This window comes from Saccopteryx bilineata, chromosome 2, assembly GCF_036850765.1.
Source record: "Saccopteryx bilineata isolate mSacBil1 chromosome 2, mSacBil1_pri_phased_curated, whole genome shotgun sequence".
Taxonomy (NCBI): domain Eukaryota; kingdom Metazoa; phylum Chordata; class Mammalia; order Chiroptera; family Emballonuridae; genus Saccopteryx; species Saccopteryx bilineata.
The window spans coordinates 6,501,228-6,523,698 of NC_089491.1; the positions used below are offsets into that span (position 1 = coordinate 6,501,228).

At 54.5% G+C, this 22,471-nt stretch overlaps 2 protein-coding genes across 2 annotated transcripts in view; one reads left to right on the forward strand and one right to left on the reverse strand.

The window, feature by feature from the left end:
• The window catches only part of PTGES (prostaglandin E synthase), a 30,719-nt gene extending 19,673 nt beyond the window's left edge, over nt 1-11,046 (forward strand). The window contains exons 4-5 of the mRNA XM_066254624.1: nt 1,989-2,071; nt 10,370-11,046. Of these exons, the coding sequence (XP_066110721.1) occupies nt 1,989-2,071; nt 10,370-10,619 (333 nt within the window). The 3' untranslated portion in view covers nt 10,620-11,046. The remainder of the gene's footprint in view (nt 1-1,988; nt 2,072-10,369) is intronic.
• A 10,088-nt stretch (nt 11,047-21,134) lies between these two features.
• PRRX2 (paired related homeobox 2) overlaps nt 21,135-22,471 on the reverse strand; it is a 45,654-nt gene continuing 44,317 nt past the window's right edge. The window contains exon 4 of the mRNA XM_066254625.1: nt 21,135-21,582. Coding sequence (XP_066110722.1) covers nt 21,447-21,582 — 136 coding nt within the window. The 3' untranslated portion in view covers nt 21,135-21,446. The remainder of the gene's footprint in view (nt 21,583-22,471) is intronic.

Genomic DNA, 22,471 nt, shown 5'->3' on the forward strand with positions numbered 1-22,471 from the left:
CCTGAGAGCCACACAGCTAGATTGGAACCCTCCTGTCCAGCTGCGGAGTTCACATCCTGCCACAGGGGAATGGGTTCTCTCAATGTTTTATTTATTGATTTTAGCGAGAGAGGAAGGGAGAGAGAGAGAGACAGGAACATCGGTCTGTTCCTGTGTGTGCCCTGACCTGGGATCGAACCAGCAACCTCTGTGCTTCGGCACCGATGCTCCAACCAGCTGAGCTCACCCAGCCAGGGCAGGAGGGATGGGTTCTCAACAGTGAGGTGCAGGGTCCCAGAGCTTTCCTTTTTAGGTGAATTCAGGGAAGAGAGGAGACACACCTTAGTGAGTGCCTGTCGGCCTGGTCAGTGGGGAGTGGCAGAAGGAATCTTACTTCAGGCTGTCCCCAAGGGACTGTTTATGGTCACGAATTTCCCTCTCATTTCTGCTTGGATGTGACAGGGAGGCGACAGATACAAGTGCTGGCTCCTCTACCCCCCAGCCTGGGGCCTCGGCCCGTCTGGGCTTCCTCACGTGTACATTGGGGATAGTCGTAGTAGCGAGAACTCAGTGCATGGTAGCCAGCAAATGCTTCCCCAGTCCCCAGTGTTTGTTCTCATTACTTACAACTGGATCCCTTCATGGGATGCAGGCAAGCCTACAGCCTCGCCCCTCCTGGAGGGAGCATTCAGCTTCTAAAGACGGGCCTCTGCCGGTCCACGCTGTAGCTGGTCCCTGGTCAGTCTGTCTTGCATTCCAGTTGTGTTCGGGGGTGACCAGCCCCATGGACTGTGGACTCCAAAGGCAACTAACTGCCTACTCACTCAATGCTGAGACCCTTTAAAGAATGTCATGAATCCATGGACTGTGTGCAGGGCCATCAGAATTGGTGATTCCATGACTTAAGGGGCCAGTGGAGAAGAATTCTGGGTGTGGTGGCCCCCGATCCTGAGACTGGCATCAAGCATGGGTGACAGTCACCTTGGGGGACAGGGGGTAGGCCCACCAGGCAGGACAAGCCTGTCACAAGGGCTCCTGAGGCAGCAGCAACAGGATTTGCCATTGGGGGAGCAATTTAGAAAACCTGGTGCTGAGGTTGGGTTTGCTGTGGGTTGGTGGGGTTGGCTTACCTGGGTGCCAGCAGGGAACAGTGGCGCATGCGTGCGGGCCTTTGATGACCTGAGTGTGACCTTAAGTCCTTGTTTTGTTTTGAGAGTTCATTGAGTGCCCATCTTCTTCTGACACCAGGGCCTTTGCACATGCTGTTCCTCTTCCTTGATTGCTGTTGCTCCAGCCCTCCCTTCATCCGGTTAATGTTGGTGCATCCTTTAGGCCTCAGCTTTAATGTCACTGCCTCAGAGAAGACTTCTCTGGTCCCTAGACTCAGTCAGGTCTCCTGTGAATGTGCTCTAGGCCACCCTTGTCTTCTCTTTCTTAACACTCACCACCTGTTCTTTCCTGGTTTACCAGACTGTGAACTCCACAAGCGCAGGGACAGGAGAGCCTCTGCCTTAGTCTGTTCCGCCAGCCATGACGAATCCCACAGACCGGGCAGCTTATAAACAACAGACATTTAGTTCTCACATTTCTGGAAGCTGGAAGTCCAAGGTCAAGGTTCTGGCAGATCCTTTGTCTGGCGAGAGCCTGCTTTCTGGTTCATAGATGGCCTTTTTCTCTCTGTGTTCTCACGTGGCAGGAGGGACAAGGGAGCTCTCTGAGGCCTTTTGTATAAGGGCACTAATCCCATTTGGGAGGACTCCACCCTCATGACCCAATTCCCTTCCAAAGGCCCCATCTCCAAAGACCACCACATTGGGGGTCAGGTTTGAACATTTGAATTTGCCGGGGACACAAACATTCAGTCCAGAGCAGCCTTGTTCACAGCGAGCCCCCAGCACTCAGTACATGGGAGGTCGTGGATGAATGGACTAGTACAGAACCACACTGCAGCAGACCCAGGCTACTAGGCCGTCCACCATGCGAATAGTAACTCAGCTGATGAATTTCAGGCTTTTGCCAACCCCGAGGACGCCCTGAGACACGGAGGCCTCCAGTACTACCGCAGCGATGAGGACGTGGAACGCTGCCTCAGGCAAGTACTGCTGGGCCTGAGCCTGGCCCTCTTCTGAACGCTGGGGCTTGAAGGGTACTGGGCTGAGGCTTTCTGCCTTCCTGACCCCCTGACTGTTCTACTTTTTAAAAAAATTTATTGATTGATTTTTACAATGAGAAGAAGGAGGAAAGATACACAAAGAGAGAAAGAGAGAGAGGCAGGGGGAGTGGGAAGCATCAGGCTCTACTTTATTAATTGATTTGATTTCTAATTGTGGAAAAGTAATACATGCTGATGGCAGGCCCACCCACACCTACTCTCCAGGGCAAATGCTGTCACCAGCGTTTCTGCCCTTACAAATACTTGCACTAGGCTTTGTCCTGCTTATCTCGGAGCCTCACACCTCACCCACTGGTCTGTAATGTGCTTTCTATTTATTTATTTATTATTTATTTTTTTTAAAGACTTTGATTTTTAAAAGACTTTATTTATTTATTCATTTTAGAGAGGAGAGAGAGAGAGAGAGAGAGAGAGAGAGAGAGAAGGGGGGAGGAGGGAGGAGCAGGAAGCATCAACTCCCATATGTGCCTTAACCAGGCAAGCCCAGGGTTTTGAACCAGCGACCTCAGCGTTCCAGGTTGATACTTTATCCACTGCGCCACCACAGGTCAGGCCAAAGACTTTGATTTTTTTGGCCTGACCTGTGGTGGCGCAGTGGATGAAGCGTTGACCTGGAAACGCTGAGGTCGCCAGTTCAAAACCCTGGGCTTGCTGGTCAAAGCACATATGGGAGTTGATGCTTCCTGCTTTCCCCTCCTCCCTTCTCTCTCTCTCTCTCTAAAAAAATGATTTTGATTTTTTTAGAGAGAGGAGAGAAAGAGGAGGAGGAGCAGGAAGCATCAACTCGTAGTGGTTGCTTCTTATATATGACTTGACTGGGCAAGCCTGGGGTTGAGCCGGCAACCTCAGCTCTCCAAGTCAATTCTTTATCCACTGTGCCATCACAGGTCAGGCAGCATTACTTTTTTTTTTTTTTTAAGTAAGAGGAGGGGATAGTGAGACAACTCCTACATGCACCCCAACCAGGATCTACCCAGCAACTCCATCTAGGACCAATGCTCAATTGCCAAGCTATTTTTAGCACCTGAGGCTGACATGCTTGGACCACTCAAACTATCGTCAGTAACTGGGGCCATGCTCAAACCAATTGAGCCACTGGCTGCAGAATGAGAAGAGGGAGAGAAAAGGGGGAGAAGCAGATGGTCACTTTTCCTGTGTGCCTTGTCCAGGAATCGAACCTGGGACGTCCATACACTGGGCTGACTCTATCCAATGAGCCACCTGCCATGGCCAGCATTTCTTTTATTTTGAGTGAGCTTGAACATCTTTTCATATGCTTAGCATCCCCCAGTCACAAAAACAATTTTTCTTATTATAAAAATCAGACCTACTCATTGCAGGCAATGTGGATAATGTTGACAATATATAGAAGAAAAAGAGAAAAACCATGCACAATCCTAATCATTGTTAACATTTTCTTCTATCTCTTCTTTATCTTTTGGGTCTAAATATTTTTCATAAAATTAGGCATGCATTGTATATCCACTTTGAGGTTCTAGTTGTTTTTTTTCCAGTAAACATTATTTCATGAGCATTTTCCATGTCAGTAAATATTACTCAAAAATGATTCTTTAAAAATGGCTGTGTAAAAATTCCATCAGAGATGAAGTGTTAATTTCATGTCACCAGTTTCAATGTTGGACTAGAGACTGGGCAGTTCCCTTTCTGCTGTTTTAAACCAGGGGGCTGGAGAGCAAGGGGGTGGCACTCCCAGGGCATGGGGGTCGTCGGTGGAGTTCCATGGAGAAGTGGGAGGATGCGTAGTTGGGCAGGAGTGAGATAGGAGACAGACCCTCAGATGGTTTTCTGCGTCACAGGCAGAAATGGGTGGGACACTGTAATGTAAGTAATAGCGAGTGTTGCCTTAAAAGAACATCTGTTTTTTTTTATTATTTTCTTATGGTTTTTCTCAGCCATTGAGAATAATATACATACTTGTGGCTTTTAATAATGGCAGCAATGTGTAATGGAAGAAGTGAAATTCTTTGCTATTTTGCCTTTTTTAATGTAACTACAGTATGGAGTCCTTCCTATGAGGCTCATCCATCTATCCATCATCCAGTCCACATTTAACGAGCACCTACTATGTGCAAGATACTTTGCAAGAACCAGTTGTGCTTCAGTGAACTCGAATCCATACCGGGCACCCTTACGCCACCCTCAGCTTCGGCTTGACTCCCTGGGCAGTGGAGGATGTGGGTGGTCGAGGCAGCAGGCTGCCAAGACTGAGATTCGGAGCCAGCTCACAGCAGCCACCAGGAGGATGTTTGGTGGCTCCCAGGGTCTGGGGTTCTCTGTAGCCTGGCTTACTTGTGGCACAGGAGTGATTACACGGGCTTCCAAACACTTGGTTTATTTTTACTGGCCATAACCAAGCCGGTGGGAGACACTTCCACCCACCCAGTTCAGTTTTTTTTCCTTCTGATAAAAAATTACCCATTGCCGCCCTGGCTGGGTAGCTCACCTGGTTAGAGCACTGTCGTGATACACCAAGGTTGCAGGTTCGATCCCCGGTCAGGGCACATACAAGAATCAACCTATGAATGCATCAAGAAGTAAAACAATAAATAGATCTTTCACAAAAAAAAATCACCCACTGTCTGTAATAATAGTACTGATGTTAAAACGGTTGAGATTCAGTTCAGCACTGTTTGAACATCTCTTACCTAATGATGTTTCATATCCGCTTGGCAAGTATTTATGGGGGAGCTACCATGCCAGACCTGGAGCTCCTGGTCCCCTGGGCTCCTCCTCCTCCTGACTTCCCATAACATCACGGAAACTCGAGGGTGCAGAGCTCAGGATCACGCATCCGGTCGTCTGCTGCTGGAGAACCGGCTGGTTCCAGAGGGGAAGGTGCCCTGGAAGGAAAAGCTGGTTAAATATTAGACCAGCGTTTACGGGGCAGTCCGGGTCACCGTTCCGCACAAACAGGAAAAGCCCGCAGGTCTTGTTTCCTGGAGCGTCCGTCTGCCTTGCAGATGAACCGGCCGCAGCCTGAACGTGAGGCCAGCCCTGGGACGCCGGAGAGCGGCTCCCGGCAGAAACGACGAAAGCCGCCTTCCTTCTCTGCTATCCACCCACACCCCTGGCTTTGTGTATTTTGGCCAAACTCTTGAGTCTCTAGACCAGTGATAGTCAACCTGGTCCCTACCGCCCACTAGGGGGCGTTCCAGCTTTCATGGTGGGCAGTAGTGGAGCAACCAAAGTATAAATAAAAAGATAGATTTGCCTGACCAGGCGGTGGCACAGTGGATAGAGCATTGGACTGGGATGCAGAGGACCCAGGTTCGAGACCCCGAGGTCGTCAGATTGAGCGTGGGCTCATCTGGTTTGAGCAAAAAGCCCACCAGCTTGAACCCAAGGTCGCTGGCTCCAGCAAGGGGTTACTCCATCTGCTGAAGGCCCACGGTCAAGGCACATATGAGAAAGCAATCAATGAACAACTAAGGTGTTGCAACACGCAATGAAGAACTAATGATTGATGCTTCTCATCTCTCTCCGTTCCTGTCTGTCTGTCTGTCCCTGTCTATCCCTCTCTCTCTCTGAAAAAAAAAAAAAAAAAAGGATAGATTTAACTATAGTAAGTTGTTTTATAAAGATTTATTCTGCCAAACTTGCGAAAATCCGACATAAAGTACTTGGTAAATTGCCTGACCAGGTGGTGGCGCAGTGGATAGAGCGTTGGACTGGGATGCGGAAGGACCCAGGTTCGAGACCCCGAGGTCGCCAGCTTGAGCGCGGGCTCATCTGGCTTGAGCAAAGAGCTCACCAGTTTGGACCCAAGGTCGCTGGCTCCAGCAGGGGGTTACTCGGTCTGCTGAAGGCCCACGGTCAAGGCACATGTGAGAAAGCAATCAATGAACAACTAAGAAGTCGCAACGCGCAACGAGAAACTGATGATTGATGCTTCTCATCTCTCTCTGTTCCTGTCTGTCTGTCCCTGTCTATCTCTGCCTCTGGAAAAAAAAAAAAAAAAAAAGTACTTGGTAAATTATTATTATTATATGCTTTAGTTTGCTGTAACTCTGCTTTATAAATTTTATAAAGTAAAAGTACTTCCCTACTTTATAAATCACCATTACTGTGGAACCGGTGGACGGTTAGAAAATGTTCCAAATGTTCCTACTAACAGAGACACAAAAGTGGGTGGCAGGTATAAAAAGGTTGACTACCCCTGCAGACGAAACCGCAGTGAGGAAGGTCTCTGAGTGGCCCCAAGGAAGGAAGGCAAATGCTTGACCAAGCTTTGGACTGTTTCTATTTGGAATGTGTAGACATAATGTGAGTGAGCTCTTTTGACAGGAGATTGGGTCCCCAGACCTCAGCCCTTAGACATCATTCACCACATTGCTTTTGCTTTTGGGGACGGTGAACCGAGGCCCAGGGAGCTGGAGAGCCGTGTGGAGGCCACGGTGCTAACTAGCTCCAGGGCAGAGCTGCAGGCTCCTGGCCCAGCCCTCCCTCTCTGCCACATGCTTTTTTTATTAATTTGGCCAAGGCAGCTGAGGTGGTCAGGAATCTGGCAAAACCAAGAGAGTGATATTAGCTCCAACAAGCATGTCCGAGACAAGGCTGGCGGTGGCGGTGACAAGGATGGCAAAGAAGGCAGCTCACTTCGAATGCTCCAACTTGGTGACAGGTGGTGTTCTAAGCACTCCGTAGGGACCAACTTGCTCGGCCGCCCAGCAGCTGTTATCTCTAGAGGAAGAAGCAGGTTTCAATTGAGCCCAGCCTGGCTGATCGCACGCACACGGGCTCTGCTCCTGAGGGCCTTCCCTCTGCGGGAAGGCGATCTGACTTTATTTTACACCTGCCTTTAAAACGAAGCAGCCTTTATGTTGTATCAAACCTGACTTCGAGGACACTGCCAGTGTGTGTGGAGAGCAGGACGCTGTGGCCGCCAGCTTCGTCCCTGGGAGGTAACGAGGTCTCCCCCCCCAGCTCATCACCTGATGCTGTAAAATGCAGTGAGTGTTGCAACTTCCGCTTAGGGGGCGGGGCGGGCCCATGCTGCAGCAGGCCGTGCAAGTTCAGTCTAGTGGGAATTTGCTTGGGATGACTTTTACCTAAAACCGTGGTGGTTATTGGAATGACATGTTCTGCCCAAGCGTCTCTATGGCACATGACTCCGTCATCTCTGTCCGTCGGGTCCCTGTGTCTCCCTGTCCTTGGCACCGCTGTGGTTTGAGACATCCCAGAGGGAAGAGGAAGGACCAGGCCAGAGAGCCACGCTCTTCTTAGCGCCCAGCCACCTCTCCTTCCTCACTGAGTCCTCTAGTCCCCAGTTGCTGGCACCAGGAGGTGGGGCTCAGCGCCGGGCCTCGTGCACCACGGTTTCCTGCAAGGGCCGCCTCCCCGCCTCGGGCCTGCTGTGAAAAGTGACTGTCTCCTTCCTTATCTTCTTCCCCTCACCTGCCACTTGGGGTTTGGTCAGCTAGTCTCTTAACTGCTTTCTAAAAAATAGACTCCCTCTTAACATATAAATAGATACTTTAAGGGAAATTGAATGAATGGGTCTCCTACCACCAGTTGCGCTTTTCCTGAAGCTTTTAGATAAAAATACGTAACTATGACAAAAATTATATACCGGTATGTATCTAATAGTTGCAGGATAAGCAAAGCCAGCATATGCGACCCATTCATTCAGATAGGTTTCCTTTAAGTGTGTGGGTCCTAGAGCCAATGGACCCTGAAACATCGCTGGCAGCAAAAATGAGGAGACCGAGGCTGCCCTACCTTGGGCACATCATGGGAAGGCAGGGTCCTCTGGAAGATAACAAGCTGGGGAAAGAGAAACACGGCCGGAAAGGAGGAAGACCGAAGAGGTGATGGCTGACTCCCTAGAATAAGCTCCAGGCAGGGGCCCGCAGGCTCTGAGCAGGGCTGCTGACAGGACATTGAGGACATCGCTCACTCAGAGGGTCACAGGAGTCAGAGCTGACTCAACAGCACGTAACACACACACGACAGAAATACTTGTCCAGGTGGCATCATCTTGGGGGTAGACAGACCACATTCTGGGACACAATGTCTTCATCTAAAATAGGTTTTCCAAAAGTGTCTCTTTAAGACCATGTGGGGCCTCAGTGGATAGAGCGTTGGACTGGGATGCAGAGGACCCAGGTTCAAGACCCCGAGGTCGTCAGCTTGAGCGCGGGCTCATCTGGTTTGAGCAAAAGCTCACCAGCTTGGACCCAAGGTTGCTGGCTTGAGCAAGGGGTTACTCGGTCTGCTGAAGGCCCCATGGTCAAGGCACATATGAGAAAGCAGTCAATGAACAACTAAGTGTAGCAATGGAAAACTGATGATTGATGGTTCTCATCTCTCTCCGTTCCTGTCTGTCTGTCCCTATCTATCCCTCTCTGACTCTCTCTCTGTCTCTGAAAAAAAAAAAAAAAAGACCATGTGGGGATGTCTGTCACAGCTCCATCCCCACAGGGTGGAGCCCTTTTAAAAGCACACTGACAGCCTCCTCCCTATAATTCCTGAGTAAGGTGAGGGACTTGCTTGGCTGGGGAATTGGAGTGGGCCCAGTCCTCAGTTTCCCTCTCTCCCTCTTCCCTGGGGCCAGGATCCAGCCAGGGCCTCCTCTCTCAGGTGTGGGAGGCAGCAGTCCCTTTACGTTGTCCCTTTATGGGTGAGACCTGCCCAGCTGGAGACTGAACTTCCCTTGTGGCTGGTTCCCAAGGTCCACAGAAAAGGAGAAGGGAGGCTCATGTCGGTTCCAAGATACAGCGACAGAGACACCAACTGCTGTGTCCTGAGTTTCATCCAAGGAAGATCCAGGCCCCACTGGGTTTACGGGAGCTTTTGTACACTCTGATCTAATTCCAGACTCATGTTGCTTCTCCGGTCCCTCCCCACTCATCCTGCCTCGCTTTCTCTCATGCACCGGACTCCAACCACACGGGCCACTTTTCTGTGCACATACCAAAGCCTCTCCCTGGTGAGTTCTGGCTCTGTGTGGACATTCAGGCTTCAGTGCAGACTTCTTCTTCCCTGACCACACCCACCCTGCAGGGACCCCTATAGCACTGGGCTGCCTATAGCTCCAGGGGCCCTCCCTCCTGCCCAGCCCAATTCCTTTCTATGAGGCCACATACCACAGCCCTTGCCTAAGGCTCTCCTTGCAATGGAAGGGAAGAGGACTCTGCAAAGGGTCACCACCCAGAGGGGCTGGGCTGGGCGCATCGGCCCGGCATTGGTGAAACACGGTCCAGCTGCAAGGCCTGGAGCAGGGGCTTCTGTTCCAGCAGAGTCCCTGTGCCCCCCACCTGTGGCCTGTCTCGGGGGAGGTCACGGCCCCGGGCACTGGGTTCCTGTTGACGTGAGTTTCCAACATGCCATCTGTGGCCTCAGTCACCTGCTCAGTCTCTAGTTTATGGGACTCAACCTCCCCACCCTCCGTGAGGAAGCTATCCATTAGCGGGAGTCATGGAAAATGTGAACCGACTCTTAGCCAAACTGAGTGAGTTTTCTTTCTTGGTCATTTATTTACGGCAGGGTTATACACAGGCTTCTCCCCCCCCCCCCCTTACTCACATACTTGGTTATTTTAAACAAAAAACGAAGCAGGATAGCACGTATGAAACACAGCTTCGCCAGAGCGGGCAGCTGGTTGGCTCCAGTGAGGGGAAGCTGTGTTGCTATTAACCCTGAAAGTGGGAGGGGGTGTGCTTATATTTAGGGGCAGAATAAGAGACAGGCATGGATTTCAGATGCAGATGCATGCTTTTGGGCTCTAGCCCATCCCACCCAGGAGGGCCCAGGAACTTCTGCCTTTGGAAAGAGCGTGGCCTCAGAAGCCCTCTTTGGTGGAAAAGAGCGTGGACCTGAGTCAGACCTAGGTCCACCCAGCTCTCACTCACCCCCTGGGAGCCTCCTTTTCCCGCCTGGAGTCCCAAGGCCAGAGGGCAGGAGTGGGGAGACCGGCAGGGGCCGGGTCCTGGCGGGCGGTAGGGCTCGGTCAGACGCCACCAAGCAGCCGCCCCTGGCTCCAGCCTGTTCACAGGGCGCTCTCCTCGGGCACCAGCTCGGGAGTGGCTGCACCTTCCATCTCGGGGCATCTCTTCCTCTGGCCATGAATGGACTCGAGCTGGGCGCCCTGGAGGTGGTGCTCCCCAGTGGCCCAGGGCCTTGCAGGGCAGAGGGCCCCAGCTTCTGGGACATTTTCAAAGCTGACACCTGGCTGACCACAGCGCTTTGCCTTTCCAGAGCGCACCGGAACGACATGGAGAACATCTACCCCTTCCTGTTCCTGGGCCTCGTCTACTCCCTCCTGGAGCCCAGCCCCTTCGTTGCCCGGATGCACTTCCTCGTCTTCTTCCTGGGCCGCATGGTGCACACCGTGGCCTACCTGGGGAAGCTGAAGGCGCCCACCCGCTCCTTGGCCTACACAATGGCCCAGCTCCCCTGCGTCTCCATGGCCCTGCAGATCATCTGGGAAGCCGCCCGCCACCTGTGACCAGCAGCTGACCCCCCCCCCCCCCGTGCCGCCCCGCTGGCCAGCAGCCCCTGGAGCTGTCCTTGGGGGACAGGGTGTCCCTTCGAGACTGGGATGGGCCTCGGGGCCTCGTTTCCTGGCACTCTGCTGGGCATGGGTTCCTAGCCCAGCTGGCCTGTGTGCGTGTGCCTATGTGTGCACACACGGGCATGTATGCCCCTGGGATTCCTGGGTAAAGCGGCGTTTGGAACCATTTAGAGACGAGTTGTCAAGATTGATAGTCCCTCCCCTCAAAGAACAGAGCATTGAAAACATCACTCCCTCTTCCTCTCTCAGGACAAGCAGAGGGCACCGAGACTCAGTTCAGGCTCCTAAACGTGATGACCATTGGGGTCCAGGGCTCTAATAAAGGCAGACTCTCAGACCCACCGCTGAGGTGCTGGTTGGCCACTCTAGTGTGGAACCCGGGCCCCTGCGTTTTTCGAAAGCTGCCCCACGAGTCGTAGCCATGGTCAGGCCTGGGAGTTCCTGCTAGAGGCCCAGACCCACCAGCTGTGGTGCAGTCATTTCTCTGGGGGGGGTTGGGGTAGTGAGGTGGTGGTGGCGTTACGCCCCTTTGTGCCCTGTTGACACCTCCTTGTGCTCCCACATTTGTTTGCTGGGTCTCCTCTCAGAGCAGGGGCCCATGGTAAGATTGACCTTCTCTTCCTGAGGCCCTGGAAGCTCCTAAGGGCTGTTCGTTAAGGGCAGTGGGCTTTGAATGACCAACCACTTGAAGGGATCTTCTGGCTTCTCCAGCCTCTGCAAGGTTTGAAAACCACAAATGTGCACCCCTGTGGGGAATTGGAGGTCTCTCCCAGACTGTTGTTTGGGACATGCGTGGCCCTGTTCTAACCATTGTGCTTATCTGCCTTCTGTCTAAACCCCCCTCCCAACCTGCCCTTTTCTCCAGGATCTGGGAAGACTCTCCCAGAACCTAGGCTTGCCTGCCTCTCACTGCTGTTCAGCTTCTGCACGTCTGTCCCTGCGGACTGATGGAGTGTGGGGGACTGAGAGGGTGGGGGGCCGCTCAGGGGACTCCGGGCCTCACTGGAAATCCCGGTTAGCCTCCACCCCAAGCTCGGAGCAGGGAGCGGACAACACTGCCCCCTGGTGGTAAGATGAGCTTTCAGTCTTGCGCCGCAGCTGCAGGTTGGGAAACGAAGGGCACCATCCTGCCGATCCTGTATTGTGTGGGCCTGCTGTTTCTTAAACATCGGCTGGGAGCGGTGCTTGCAGTTTTTTTACTTAATCCTTAGGACGATTCCAGGAAGGAGGGGCTGTAGATAGATAGTAAGGCTCAGAGAAGGGAGGTGGCTTTCCCTGACCTGGAACGGGGTAAGCCAGAGGAGCAGACCCAGTGTGTGTATTTATATTTCTATGTTTTCCCTCCTGGGGAAAGGGCCTAGTTCAGACCCAGATGAGGAGGGCATCCGATGCCACGGGGACCACGTGAACCTGGGGCCCCGGAGAAGGGGGCGGAGCCGCAGGAATGCTGAGTGCCTTGTGCACTGCCGGGTCCTTTAGTCACTCTTGTGAAACACCCGCTGCTGCTGAGCCCAGCCCGAGGGCAGCAACAGCTGGGGGATAGCAGGACAACCCCACGTGCTCAGCACCCTAATGGGGGGACATGGGGCAGTGAGAATACAGGGATGTCCAAAGATGGGCGAAGTTTGGACCCCTGGGCTTCTGCTGCTGAGAAGTTGAGGGGGTTGTAGGAGGTGTGGGAGGGGGCGGGGCTTAGGGACTTGGTGGGATTTCGAGCCTGGGTGAAGGGTCAAGCTGAAGTGGGACTAGGGCAACAGGTGTGTGTCCTCAGAGGGTGTCTGAGGCTGAAGTGAGATCAACAGGAAGGTGGGGTCAAAAGCCGGCAGTGGACACGGTGTGGCCCTTGCTCCCGACCGGCATTGACTGCACCCTGACTGCCCACCCAGGAGCTGGAGGGCCCAGGGCAGAGGCAGGTGTGGACAAGGGCGGGGAGGGGCTGACCTAGCGTGCAGTCAAGAGGCAACTGGCAGGAGCTGAAATAGTTTTCCAGGGAAGAAGAAGGCCTGGGGTGGGGGGCTGTTCTCCTCGTCACATCTGGGGCAGGTCCAACCGTCCAGGATGGGGAAGGGCTAGGAGTGGCCTCCCGGAAGCAGCCGTCCCTATGTCTGCATGTGACCCAGGAGGGACAGCGCCTGTCAGTGGGCAGCAGCAGAGTGAGCCCGGCAAGTGAGACAACTCAGGAAGGGGGCCTGAGGTCATGTCTGCTGACCTGGCCACACTTGGTCACCCTCTGAGGCCATCTCAGGCACCAAGTTCAAGGTGACCTTGGGCACCAGTGAGTTCTGGCCTCATCCCTTCAGCTGCATGACACGCTCCAGCCAGACTTGGGCCTGCCCTAGGGGCAGTGTCTTCCCTCCTGACATGGAGTTAGGGGCGGGTTGATGCGGGGAGAGGACACCGGGCAGCGTCCAGGGCCTCAGGGTCGCAGACCAGGGCGGCAGGCAAGGACGTGGGGGCTGAGCCCAGGCCTGAGAGGCTGGAGCTGCCCCCGGTCAGGGCCTGATGTCCGGGGGCATGTCCTGGGCTCTGAGTGAGCAGGAGAGGCCCCAGTCGGGGTGGAGTGTCATGCAGACCCCAGGGTCAGGGCACGGCTACGAGTTGGGGCCCTCTCCGGGACGTGTTGCCAGTTTGGTCTAATGCTATGGAAACTGGCACCCGCCCCAGTACACACACCTAAGGAGGACGCCCGAGACAACTAAGTCATGGCTGATGCGCCCTGCCCACCTGGGCTCCCCAGTCTCCCATGAGCGCCCCTCTGAGGAACTCTCGGTTCTCCCTCCTTTAATGAATTTCTGTGACACAGGCAGAAATGACAGGACAAAGGGGCCTGGTTTGCACAGTCCTGGAGGCAGGGACAGAGTCTGGGGACTCCCGGGGGAGGCAGAGCCCATTTCCCACATAAAATCCAGGGGACCCCGGGATGCCACTGGAGTGTCTGTCGGGGCTGGTGGAACCCCAGGCAGGCTTCCCGGGAGAGGCCTCATTTGGATTGGAACCCGAAAGGCGGATGGGCTTTTTTTTTATTTTTTTTATTTTTTTTATTCATTTTTAGAGAGGAGAGAGAGAGGGAGAGAGAGAGATAGAGAGGGAGAAAGGAGGGGGGAGGAGCTGGAAGCATCAACTCCCATATGTGCCTTGACCAGGCAAGCCCAGGGTTTCAAACCGGCGACCTCAGCATTTCCAGGTCGATGCTTTATCCACTGCGCCACCACAGGTCAGGCTGGATAATAATTGTTAATTATACTCATGTGTAATGGTCAATGCCAAAAGGTGTGGAAACGACAGAAAATCTCAAAGAAGAAAAGACCCTCACCACGCAGAGTCTGCCCTGTTTCAGTCTGGAGCTCTGGCACCCTTGTTCGCGCAAGGTGCCATGAGGGTCCGTGTCAGCGCAACAGCCTCCCAAACCGGACCCGGCGTCCATCCGCCCCTCCGGCCCACGCCCCGCCCCAGCCAGAGGCCCCACCCACGTGCTGAGCCTTCCATCTCTGCCTTCGGAGGGAAGCCCCGCGCTGTCTTCACCTGATTCACTGTCCATCTTCCCTGTAGCCTGTGAGGTCCTCGGGGACAGGGGTTTGGGTCTGTGTTTTTCCTTGTGGTGCCCACGTACCCTGCTCTTGGAAGAGCACCTGGATCCTGGAGCGTTTCCGTTTAGTGAATGAATGGTGGGTGGAATCAATGTGTGGAGAGAGAGGGATTCGTGATTGTTTTCATCCATAATGGAATTCCACAACAAAAAATATTTTTTGAGAGTTTCTCGGCACTAGAGACACCAGTGTGTCACAGATGTGGGTGGCGTCTGCGCTCTGGGGCTCAGTCTCGCAGCCAGCCCTTGGACTGGCCTTTTGTCATGAGTTGAGACCTTCCTTACTAACATGCCTGCACCCTCTCCCGGGGCTTTCCACCGGGTGGGTATCACGAATTTGAGACGCGCCCAGCATTCTGTCATCATCCCGGATACCCTCATCGTTTGTTTAATCTGCCCTTATTGTTGGATCATTAATTCTCCAGCTGCATCAGCGTAAGGACTGCTCTCACGGGCATCTTCGTACATACATCTCCGTGCACACCCGTTTCCTTGCGGTATGTTTCTAGAAATAAAATCGCTGGGCCAAAAGGCATGCCTCTCTTGAAGGCGTGTGGTATATATATATATATCATCCTCCAAAAACAGCGGTTCCGATTTGGATAGGATTTTTAAAAGAATACAGGGTGGGGCAGTAGGAGGCTTACAGTTGTTCAGATGGAAAATAATACAATCGTTAATAAATAACAACGCAAGAATAAACCCTGTGTTTTTGTGTACTCACAACTGTAAAGCTCCTTTTGCCCCACCCTGGATTGTCCATATTCAGCCCAAGCAGAGAAATTTACAAAGGTATAGATCAAGAATGGAGACCACCCACATTCCCACATCCCTGGGAAAATCATCATTCTCTAGGACTTGTGGCTTTCCAGACTTTCTCACTATGCATATCCGTTTTTCTGTGCTATGTAAATATATATATGCATATTATGTGTCATGTGCATAATATATTTACATATGTGCATATTAATATCTATTTATAGTATAGCTATGTATGCAGCAGCCACAGACTCTATACATCTCCAAGAGAGAGAGGCTGAGTGAGGTAGGTCGTGCTTGTCCACCCTGCTCCGGGAGAGCCTGCCACGTGGCCACCTGGGCGGCAGTGGTTGTTGCTCCCCTTGGTATCTGCGCCAACCAGGACTTTGAGTGGCTTCACTTTTAAAAACTTCAATTATGAGCCCTGGCCGGTTGGCTCAGTGGTAGAGCGTCGGCCTGGTGTGCAGAAGTCCCGGGTTCGATTCCCGGCCAGGGCACACAGGAGAAGCGCCCATCTGCTTCTCCACCCCTCCCCCTCTCCTTCCTCTCTGTCTCTCTCTTCCCCTCCCGCAGCCAAGGCTCCATTGGAGCAAAGATGGCCCCGGGCGCTGGGGATGGCTCCTTGGCCTCTGCCCCAGGCGCTAGAGTGGCTCTGGTCACGGCAGAGCGATGCCCCAGAGGGGCAGAGCATCGCCCCCTGGTGGGCACAGCGTCGCCCCTGGTGGGTGTGCTGGGTGGATCCCGGTCGGGCGCATGCGGGAGTCTGTCTGACTGTCTCTCCCCGTTTCCAGCTTCAGAAAAATACAAAAAATAAATAAATAAATAAATAAAAACTTGAATTATGAAAGTAATAGAGTTTAAATTTCCATTTTCCAAATATAAAATGATAACATTAACACCCAGACGTGCTGGTGAGGCACCCGCTGACTGTCCAGGACAAGTCGACACTAGACTGTAACCCTCGTTGTAATGAATGGATTTTCACTGGCCAGGAGGGCTGGGTGGGGACGGCCCTGCTGCAGGGGGACCGTGGGAGGAGGGAGTGTGGTGGGAGAGGGGACTGAGATGTCGGACTGTCTGAACAGTCTGGGGTGGGGGCCGGGGGTTTAGCAAGGCTAGAAGGTGGAGCCTTAGCTACCTGGCCTAGGTGATGGGACTTTCCACGGGGGGGGGCTGGGGAGCCATCAGAGGTGTTAGCCAGGGCAGGGACATGATCAAGGCTGCGCTTTAGGGCAATTAATCCGTCAGCTTGTGCAGAAGGGCCTGGAAGGAGTTAGGACAGCAGGCTGTTACTATGGCCTGGCAGATCATCTGAGCAGAGGCTTCCTGGCCCCTCTCTAGTGGGTCTGGGGGTTCTGGGGGTACCATGGGCAGACCGAGGCCAAGTTCAAGGTGGGATCTCCAAGGTCCACGGGCACCTGTGTTAGTTTTCTATGCGGTGTAACAAGTTTCCACAAACAAAGCAGCTTTAATACAACACCATTTATGATCCCGCAGCTTCTGTAGGTCAGGAGTCGGGCACAGCTTAACTGGGTCCTCTGCTCTGAGTCCCACAAGGCCGCACAGGGGGTCCTCCAGGCCGAGGTCTCACTGGAGTCAGTGTCCCCTTCCAAGCTCACTCAGATGGCAGGCAGCATTCAGTTCCTCGTGGTGTAAGCCTGGAGACGCTCCAGCCGCTGGTGGGTCAGGACACTGGCGTCTGCTCTTCAAGGCCGGCTCAGAGCACCCCCCTGCTTTGATTCTCTTTTTTCAGGGAACACCTGCATCCTCTTTTAAGGGCTCACTTGGTCAGGTCCGGCCCACCCAGGGTAATCTCCCTTTTGATGAAGTCAAAGTCAACTGATGAGGGACCTTAATTGCATCTGCTCAATCCCTTCACCTCTACCACATTCTGTTGGTTAGAAGCAAGTGAGAGGTCCCCCCCCCCTACACTCAGGGAGAGGGGACACGCAGAAGTGTGGCCACCCGGGTTGGGGATCACGGGACTGTCTTAGCATCAGACCACTCCTGTTAGTCCTTCCGACTTCTAGCTGCTCCCCACCTGACTCCTCATATCCTCAGCTCAACCCCTTCCCACTCCTCAGGTTGAGCTATAGGCAAGAAGCTCTCAAACCCCTTCTTTCCGGCACCTGCAATATGGGAGGAGTTACCGACCACAGAGCTCGGAGACCAGAGGACTGATGGTGGACAGCGAGCTGAGCTGGGGATGGGGCTGCTCGCTCCCAGCAGGTGTTGAAGACACATCTAGCTCTGACCTAGGCTCCAAAGGGGACGGAAAAGGGAAGAAAGCACTTTTTTTTCTTAATCTTCAAAGAGCCCCTCATGTAGTTGAGGCTATGACATTGGCCTGCTTGTTTTGTTTCTCTATCAGCTTATCAGTCATATTACAGAAAATATGGCAATACGTGGATTACAGAAAATATGGGATATGTGAGCCACGGTAGAATTTAAATGATTTACATTTTGGTTCGCGTTTCCCCAGGCCTTGGACAGCGCACGCAGGAAATGTGTGACAAACACCTTGGCACACGTTGTCCCCCTCCCCCTCCCCCTCCCCCCCTCCCCCGTTTTGGATTATTTTTCAAAGTGGGCTTGGAGATGAAATTGCTGAGTGACGGCGCGCACACGTTTTCGTGGCTGTTGGTAGGTTTTCCGCATGGCTGGTGCTGATTTTCACGCTGTGACCCCTGCTGGTGATTGGGGATTTTGCTGGCTTCTTTGTCTTCCAAGAGAGGGCTGGGTCAAGAGCCTCTTGCTGGCCCAGTGATCTGTATGGGGAGAGTGGGAGTGTACTCCTGGCTCTTTGCCTGACAGTGACCCTACAGCGCCCTCAAGGGGCGGGTGGCAGAAGTGCAGGAGTGGAGGCACCATTTTGCTTTGGACCCCAATTGGTGCTTCCAAGATTCCAGGGCCCCTGCACCACATGTGCTGGTCTCCCTGGGCAGGGAAAGTGCCAGCGCCCCTCACCCCCTTCCAGGACGGGGAGTATATTGACTTCCTCAGACTCTAGCCCTCACTGTTCTCCTCCAACATAAACACCTAAGCACCCATTAACAGAGGGAAGCTTGTGCCAACAGCCTTATGAAGTGGCTTCCATTATTGTCCCCATTTACAGAGGCAGAAACTGAGGTGCAGAGAAGTGCCTTGCCCAAGGCAAAACTCTGGTCTTTAGTTCTCCGATTTGGGGTTTTCCAAGGACCGGACTACCTTTCTTTCCATCTCTCCCTCTCCGTCTCCCTCTTCTTCCCTCGTGCCCCTTCTCTCATTCTTTTATTTCAAACAACAAGAAAAAGAAGCAGATACACACAATGCTCTCTCCCAAACTCGCAAACATAGGCAGGCAGGGGGAGGCTTCCCAGTTCTCCCAGCCTGGGACGGGGCCTTGAGTACCTTCTCCTCATGGAAAATTATATCCTGGGACTGGTGCCCAGGAAGCTCCCACATGGCCCTGAAATTAGGGCTGCAATACAACAGCAATGTTTGAATATATTTTCTTTTACAGGGAGGGCCCTCGGCCCCAGCCCTCAGCGCCCCAGAGCAACATGTGTAAACAATTAAGCTGGTTTGTTTTTTCTAGAGCGCTTGGGAGGAAGTGACATTGACAACCTTGCCCCACGGCAGGACCAGTGCCTCTGTGGGAACCCGCCTCCCCCCCCTTCCAAAGCTGGTATTCCTGGGACCTGCCTTCCAGCCCTCAGCCGGAGCCCCCCACCTGGTGTGACCCCATCTCTGCTGCAGGCAGCCCCAACCCTGGCCGGGCTTCATGGCACCCTCCCTTTGGATTGCAAATAGAAAGGCTGGGCGTGCCTCTGAGGTCTAGAGCATTGGCAGCTGCCTGGGCTGGCCGTCCACTCACCGGCTCCCAGATCAGTGCTTCTGGGGAGGAGAGAAACACTTGCCTCCAATGCCCAGGGGCTCACTGCTTTGGGCCCCGGGCACCATCCCTTGCTGGTGCACATCCCCTAGGTAGGGCAGAGGAGGTGAGCTCCTTGTGAGGGAGGACCCTGCTCAGACCACGACAGCTGCAGCTCATGTCTGGTGGAAGGGCAGACCAGCATCTTCCAGAGACTTCTATCAGGCTGGTCTCTTTTCCAGGGCTTCCTCCTCCCAGGAAACTTCCATGTGCCTAAGCCAGCCCCCAGCCCCCTGGCCTCCATCTTCTCCCTCCGCCCATCATCCAGTCATCAACGCCTGTCCCTGCTGCGTCCAGGAAGCCTCCCAGATCTGCCCATTCTGTCTCCATCTGGTCCGGGAGGCTGCCCCTCCTGCCTGGACGTCTGGCCCGGCCTCCGCAGGAATCTCTCTGCCTCCACACTCAGACCGAGGGGCAAGTTCCTCCCCCAAATAAATCCCCTCGGTGGCTCTCCAGTACCGGATGACATCACACTTTTAGGTCTGGCCACCAAGTCCCACCTGAGCTGGCCTCCGTTTCCCTTCTCCATTCCACACCAGGAGATGCAGCCCTGGAGCTGGCCCAGAGACAGCTTCTGCTTTGCCCCACTGCCTTCACGTTCGCTGTTTCCTTAGCCAGAAACACTGTTCTCCCTCCCCTCTTTGTTTGGCGGACTCTTCATCCTTCCAAGACACCTCCTCGGGGAAGCCTGCCTGGATACCTTAGACAAATTGGGGCCCCCTGTGCTAGGTAGGTGTGGCCTCTGCAGCAAGGGACCCTATGTTTGTTCTCCGCATTCTCTTCAGGGCTGGGGGCGGGGCCTGGCACACAGCAAGTGTTTCATAATAGTTGTTCAGTGGTAAGTGGTGAGAGAAGGTCCAGAAAGCACTTACCTGAGCCGAGGCTGGACTGAGCGGGAGAGCACAGCTGTGGCTGTGAGCACTGCCCCGTCCAGGTGCAGGTCTCTCCCTTGCTCTGGCCTGGCCCTCAGGGGCAGGGGGTTCTGAGCCAGCTCACGACCTGGGCAGAATGCCCCCCCTCACGGCTCAGCCCGAGCCTGTGCCTCCGTCACCCCCATCGGTGCTCCTCGCTCTCCTGCTGACCAGAGTCATCCACCACAAGGACGTCATGCAGCGGCGTCCCCACACGTCTGTACACCGGAAGAGGGCCAAGCTCCACCCACAAGGACCGTGGTGGAATTTCACAGAGCGGAGTACACAGGGTGGATTGGGGAGAATGGGGAGGAGTCCTCATCTTACTTGTGGGTATAGTCACCATAACTTCTAAAACGAAATTGGGGACCATCCCCCATGCAAGGCTCGTCCACTGGCTTTGACCTGTGTGAGGTCATCTCTAGACAGCCTGTGGGGGTGGGGACGTTGGCACTTTGGGGGCACTCTGAGGCAGTGTGGCTGCAGATTGTAGAATATCGACCCCACTATGTCACGGTGAGGGCCACCCATCCAGAGAGGCTGATCCTCTCTGTACCCTCTGGGGTCAGGGAGTGCTGTCCTACCTCCTGGGAGTTGTTTGAGATTGCAGAAGGGACTTTAACTTCCCGGGAGGGTGTGCCCCTCAGAAGGGGTGGCAGAGGGCCAGGTGGAGAGGGGCTGGCTTCGGGACCACTCCCCTCTCCCCAGAGTTTTCGCAGCTCCTCATAATTGCTGTCACTTGCTGGTGGCACAGGTGTCCTCTCTCACCCCCAGTTACCATCTGCAAAAAGCTGAGTGGGGGACTTAAGAGAAGGCCTCCTGGTGGCTTTGGCTGTCATGACCACTCTGTCCTATAAGTCTGCCTGGGACCCCCACTCTGCACCCCCACTTTGTGGGCCATCTGTGCAGGCCCTTTGACCGTCAAATGCTCAGAGGGGTCCCGTGCTTTCTGTGTGCCCTGAAGCAAAAAATTTAATTTCAGCATCTGGCCCGTCTGTGGTCACCCCCCTGCCCCTTGCCAAAGGGCTTGAGCGGCCCTCCCTGACCTGACAGGGGAGGGGTCCTCCTGCTCAGAGTCACTTAGACACCTGGATGTCTGTGGGGCCTGAGGCTTTGCCCGGTGACTTTATCCAGAGGAAAACAGAGATGGGGGCAGCTGCCAGTCCCAGAGGGTCCTGGGCCGTCCCGTGGCTGGGGCGGACCAGAGCGGGGCCCCTGAAGGCTGGCCCCCAGTCGGTCTGCCACCCATATCTGCCCTCCCACAACCTTTTTGGGCTTAAACAACTTTTTATTTCTTAAAGACAAAAGCTATTTGGTTTCAATACACAAAGTAAGTGAGGTCCTTGGCAAGCTCCTGCTCCGCCTTCCAGCCCAGCCCTCCGAGGCTCCCCAGCGACCGTGGACAAGGGGCTGAGCTGGTCTTCGGGCGTCTCCGCAGCCTTCCGGGCCCAGGAGTCTGAGCTGGAGAGAAGGGCCAGGAGAGCCCCCCAGACCGTCCAGGGGGCCGGAGGCTGTCCTGTCCCTTTCCTGCGCGTCTGCCCCTTCCGTTGTCGTAGACCGGGGAGGCAGCTGGGCCCCAAGGGAGCAGGCTGTCAGTTCACTGTGGGCACCTGGCTGTGATGCAGGCTGAACTCCTTGGCCTTGAGGCGGAGGCTGGCGATGCTGTTGGCCATATTGACCCCTGGGGCAGCGGGGCTCGAGCCTCCGGGGCTGTAAGGCGGCACCGTACTGGGGGCGACAGGAAGCACAAGGATATGTCTGTAATAGCTGGCGTGCTGCCCAGGGCACTTCTGGCTGTCAGGCCGGGGACCCCAGCCTCTGGCCTTCCTGCCTCCTATCAAAGCTTGCTCTCCTGGGAAGCCTGCCCCCAGGGGGCGGGGTGGGGTGACCAGGGCTGCAGGGTCTGGGAAGGAGTCAGAAGCGCCCATGACCAGCACTGGGACATGGAGCCACCCCTGTGGGTTTGTGGACATTTCTCGCTAGACCAGGAGCTTCCTGTGAGCAGAGCCTGGGTTCTGTTCACCTCAGCACCTGTGTGGGGCCTGGTGAGCAGCAGGATGAAGGTGAATGACCACCCCTGTCCTTAAGGATGCCTCTTGGTGATTCTCGTGCCCCAGGTAAGGACAGGGCAGGGAGGGAGTTGGGAGAGATGTCAGGCAACACTAGGACGTCACTAAGCATCACTAGGACTCCGATCCCACAAGCCAACTTGCTGGATCTCACCTTCCAGACCAGGGCTCCTGCACAGCCGCTCCCAGACTAAGGGGTGGGTGGCGCCCCCTGGAGTTGTGGGGAACAGAAACCCAGCTCCCCAGCACCCCCACCCCCTTCCGTCTCACTCCGGGGAGCCTTTTTACAGCTTTGACCAGGGAACACTGCCCTAGAGCTTGGCCCTGGGCACCAGCGGTCCCCAGGAGGACAGGGAGGACATCCTCTCAGCCCTCCCACCCTGTTTCTGGCCAGGGGGGAAACACAGGGTACTGGGCCCCCTCACCAGCCTAGAAATCCTGCAGGGTTTCAACCGCCTGAGGGACGTGGGCTCTTTTCCCTCCAGACAGGCCTCCCCTTCTCACGGCCACACACTCCCTCCCGTGCACACTCATGTGCGCGTCTGAGC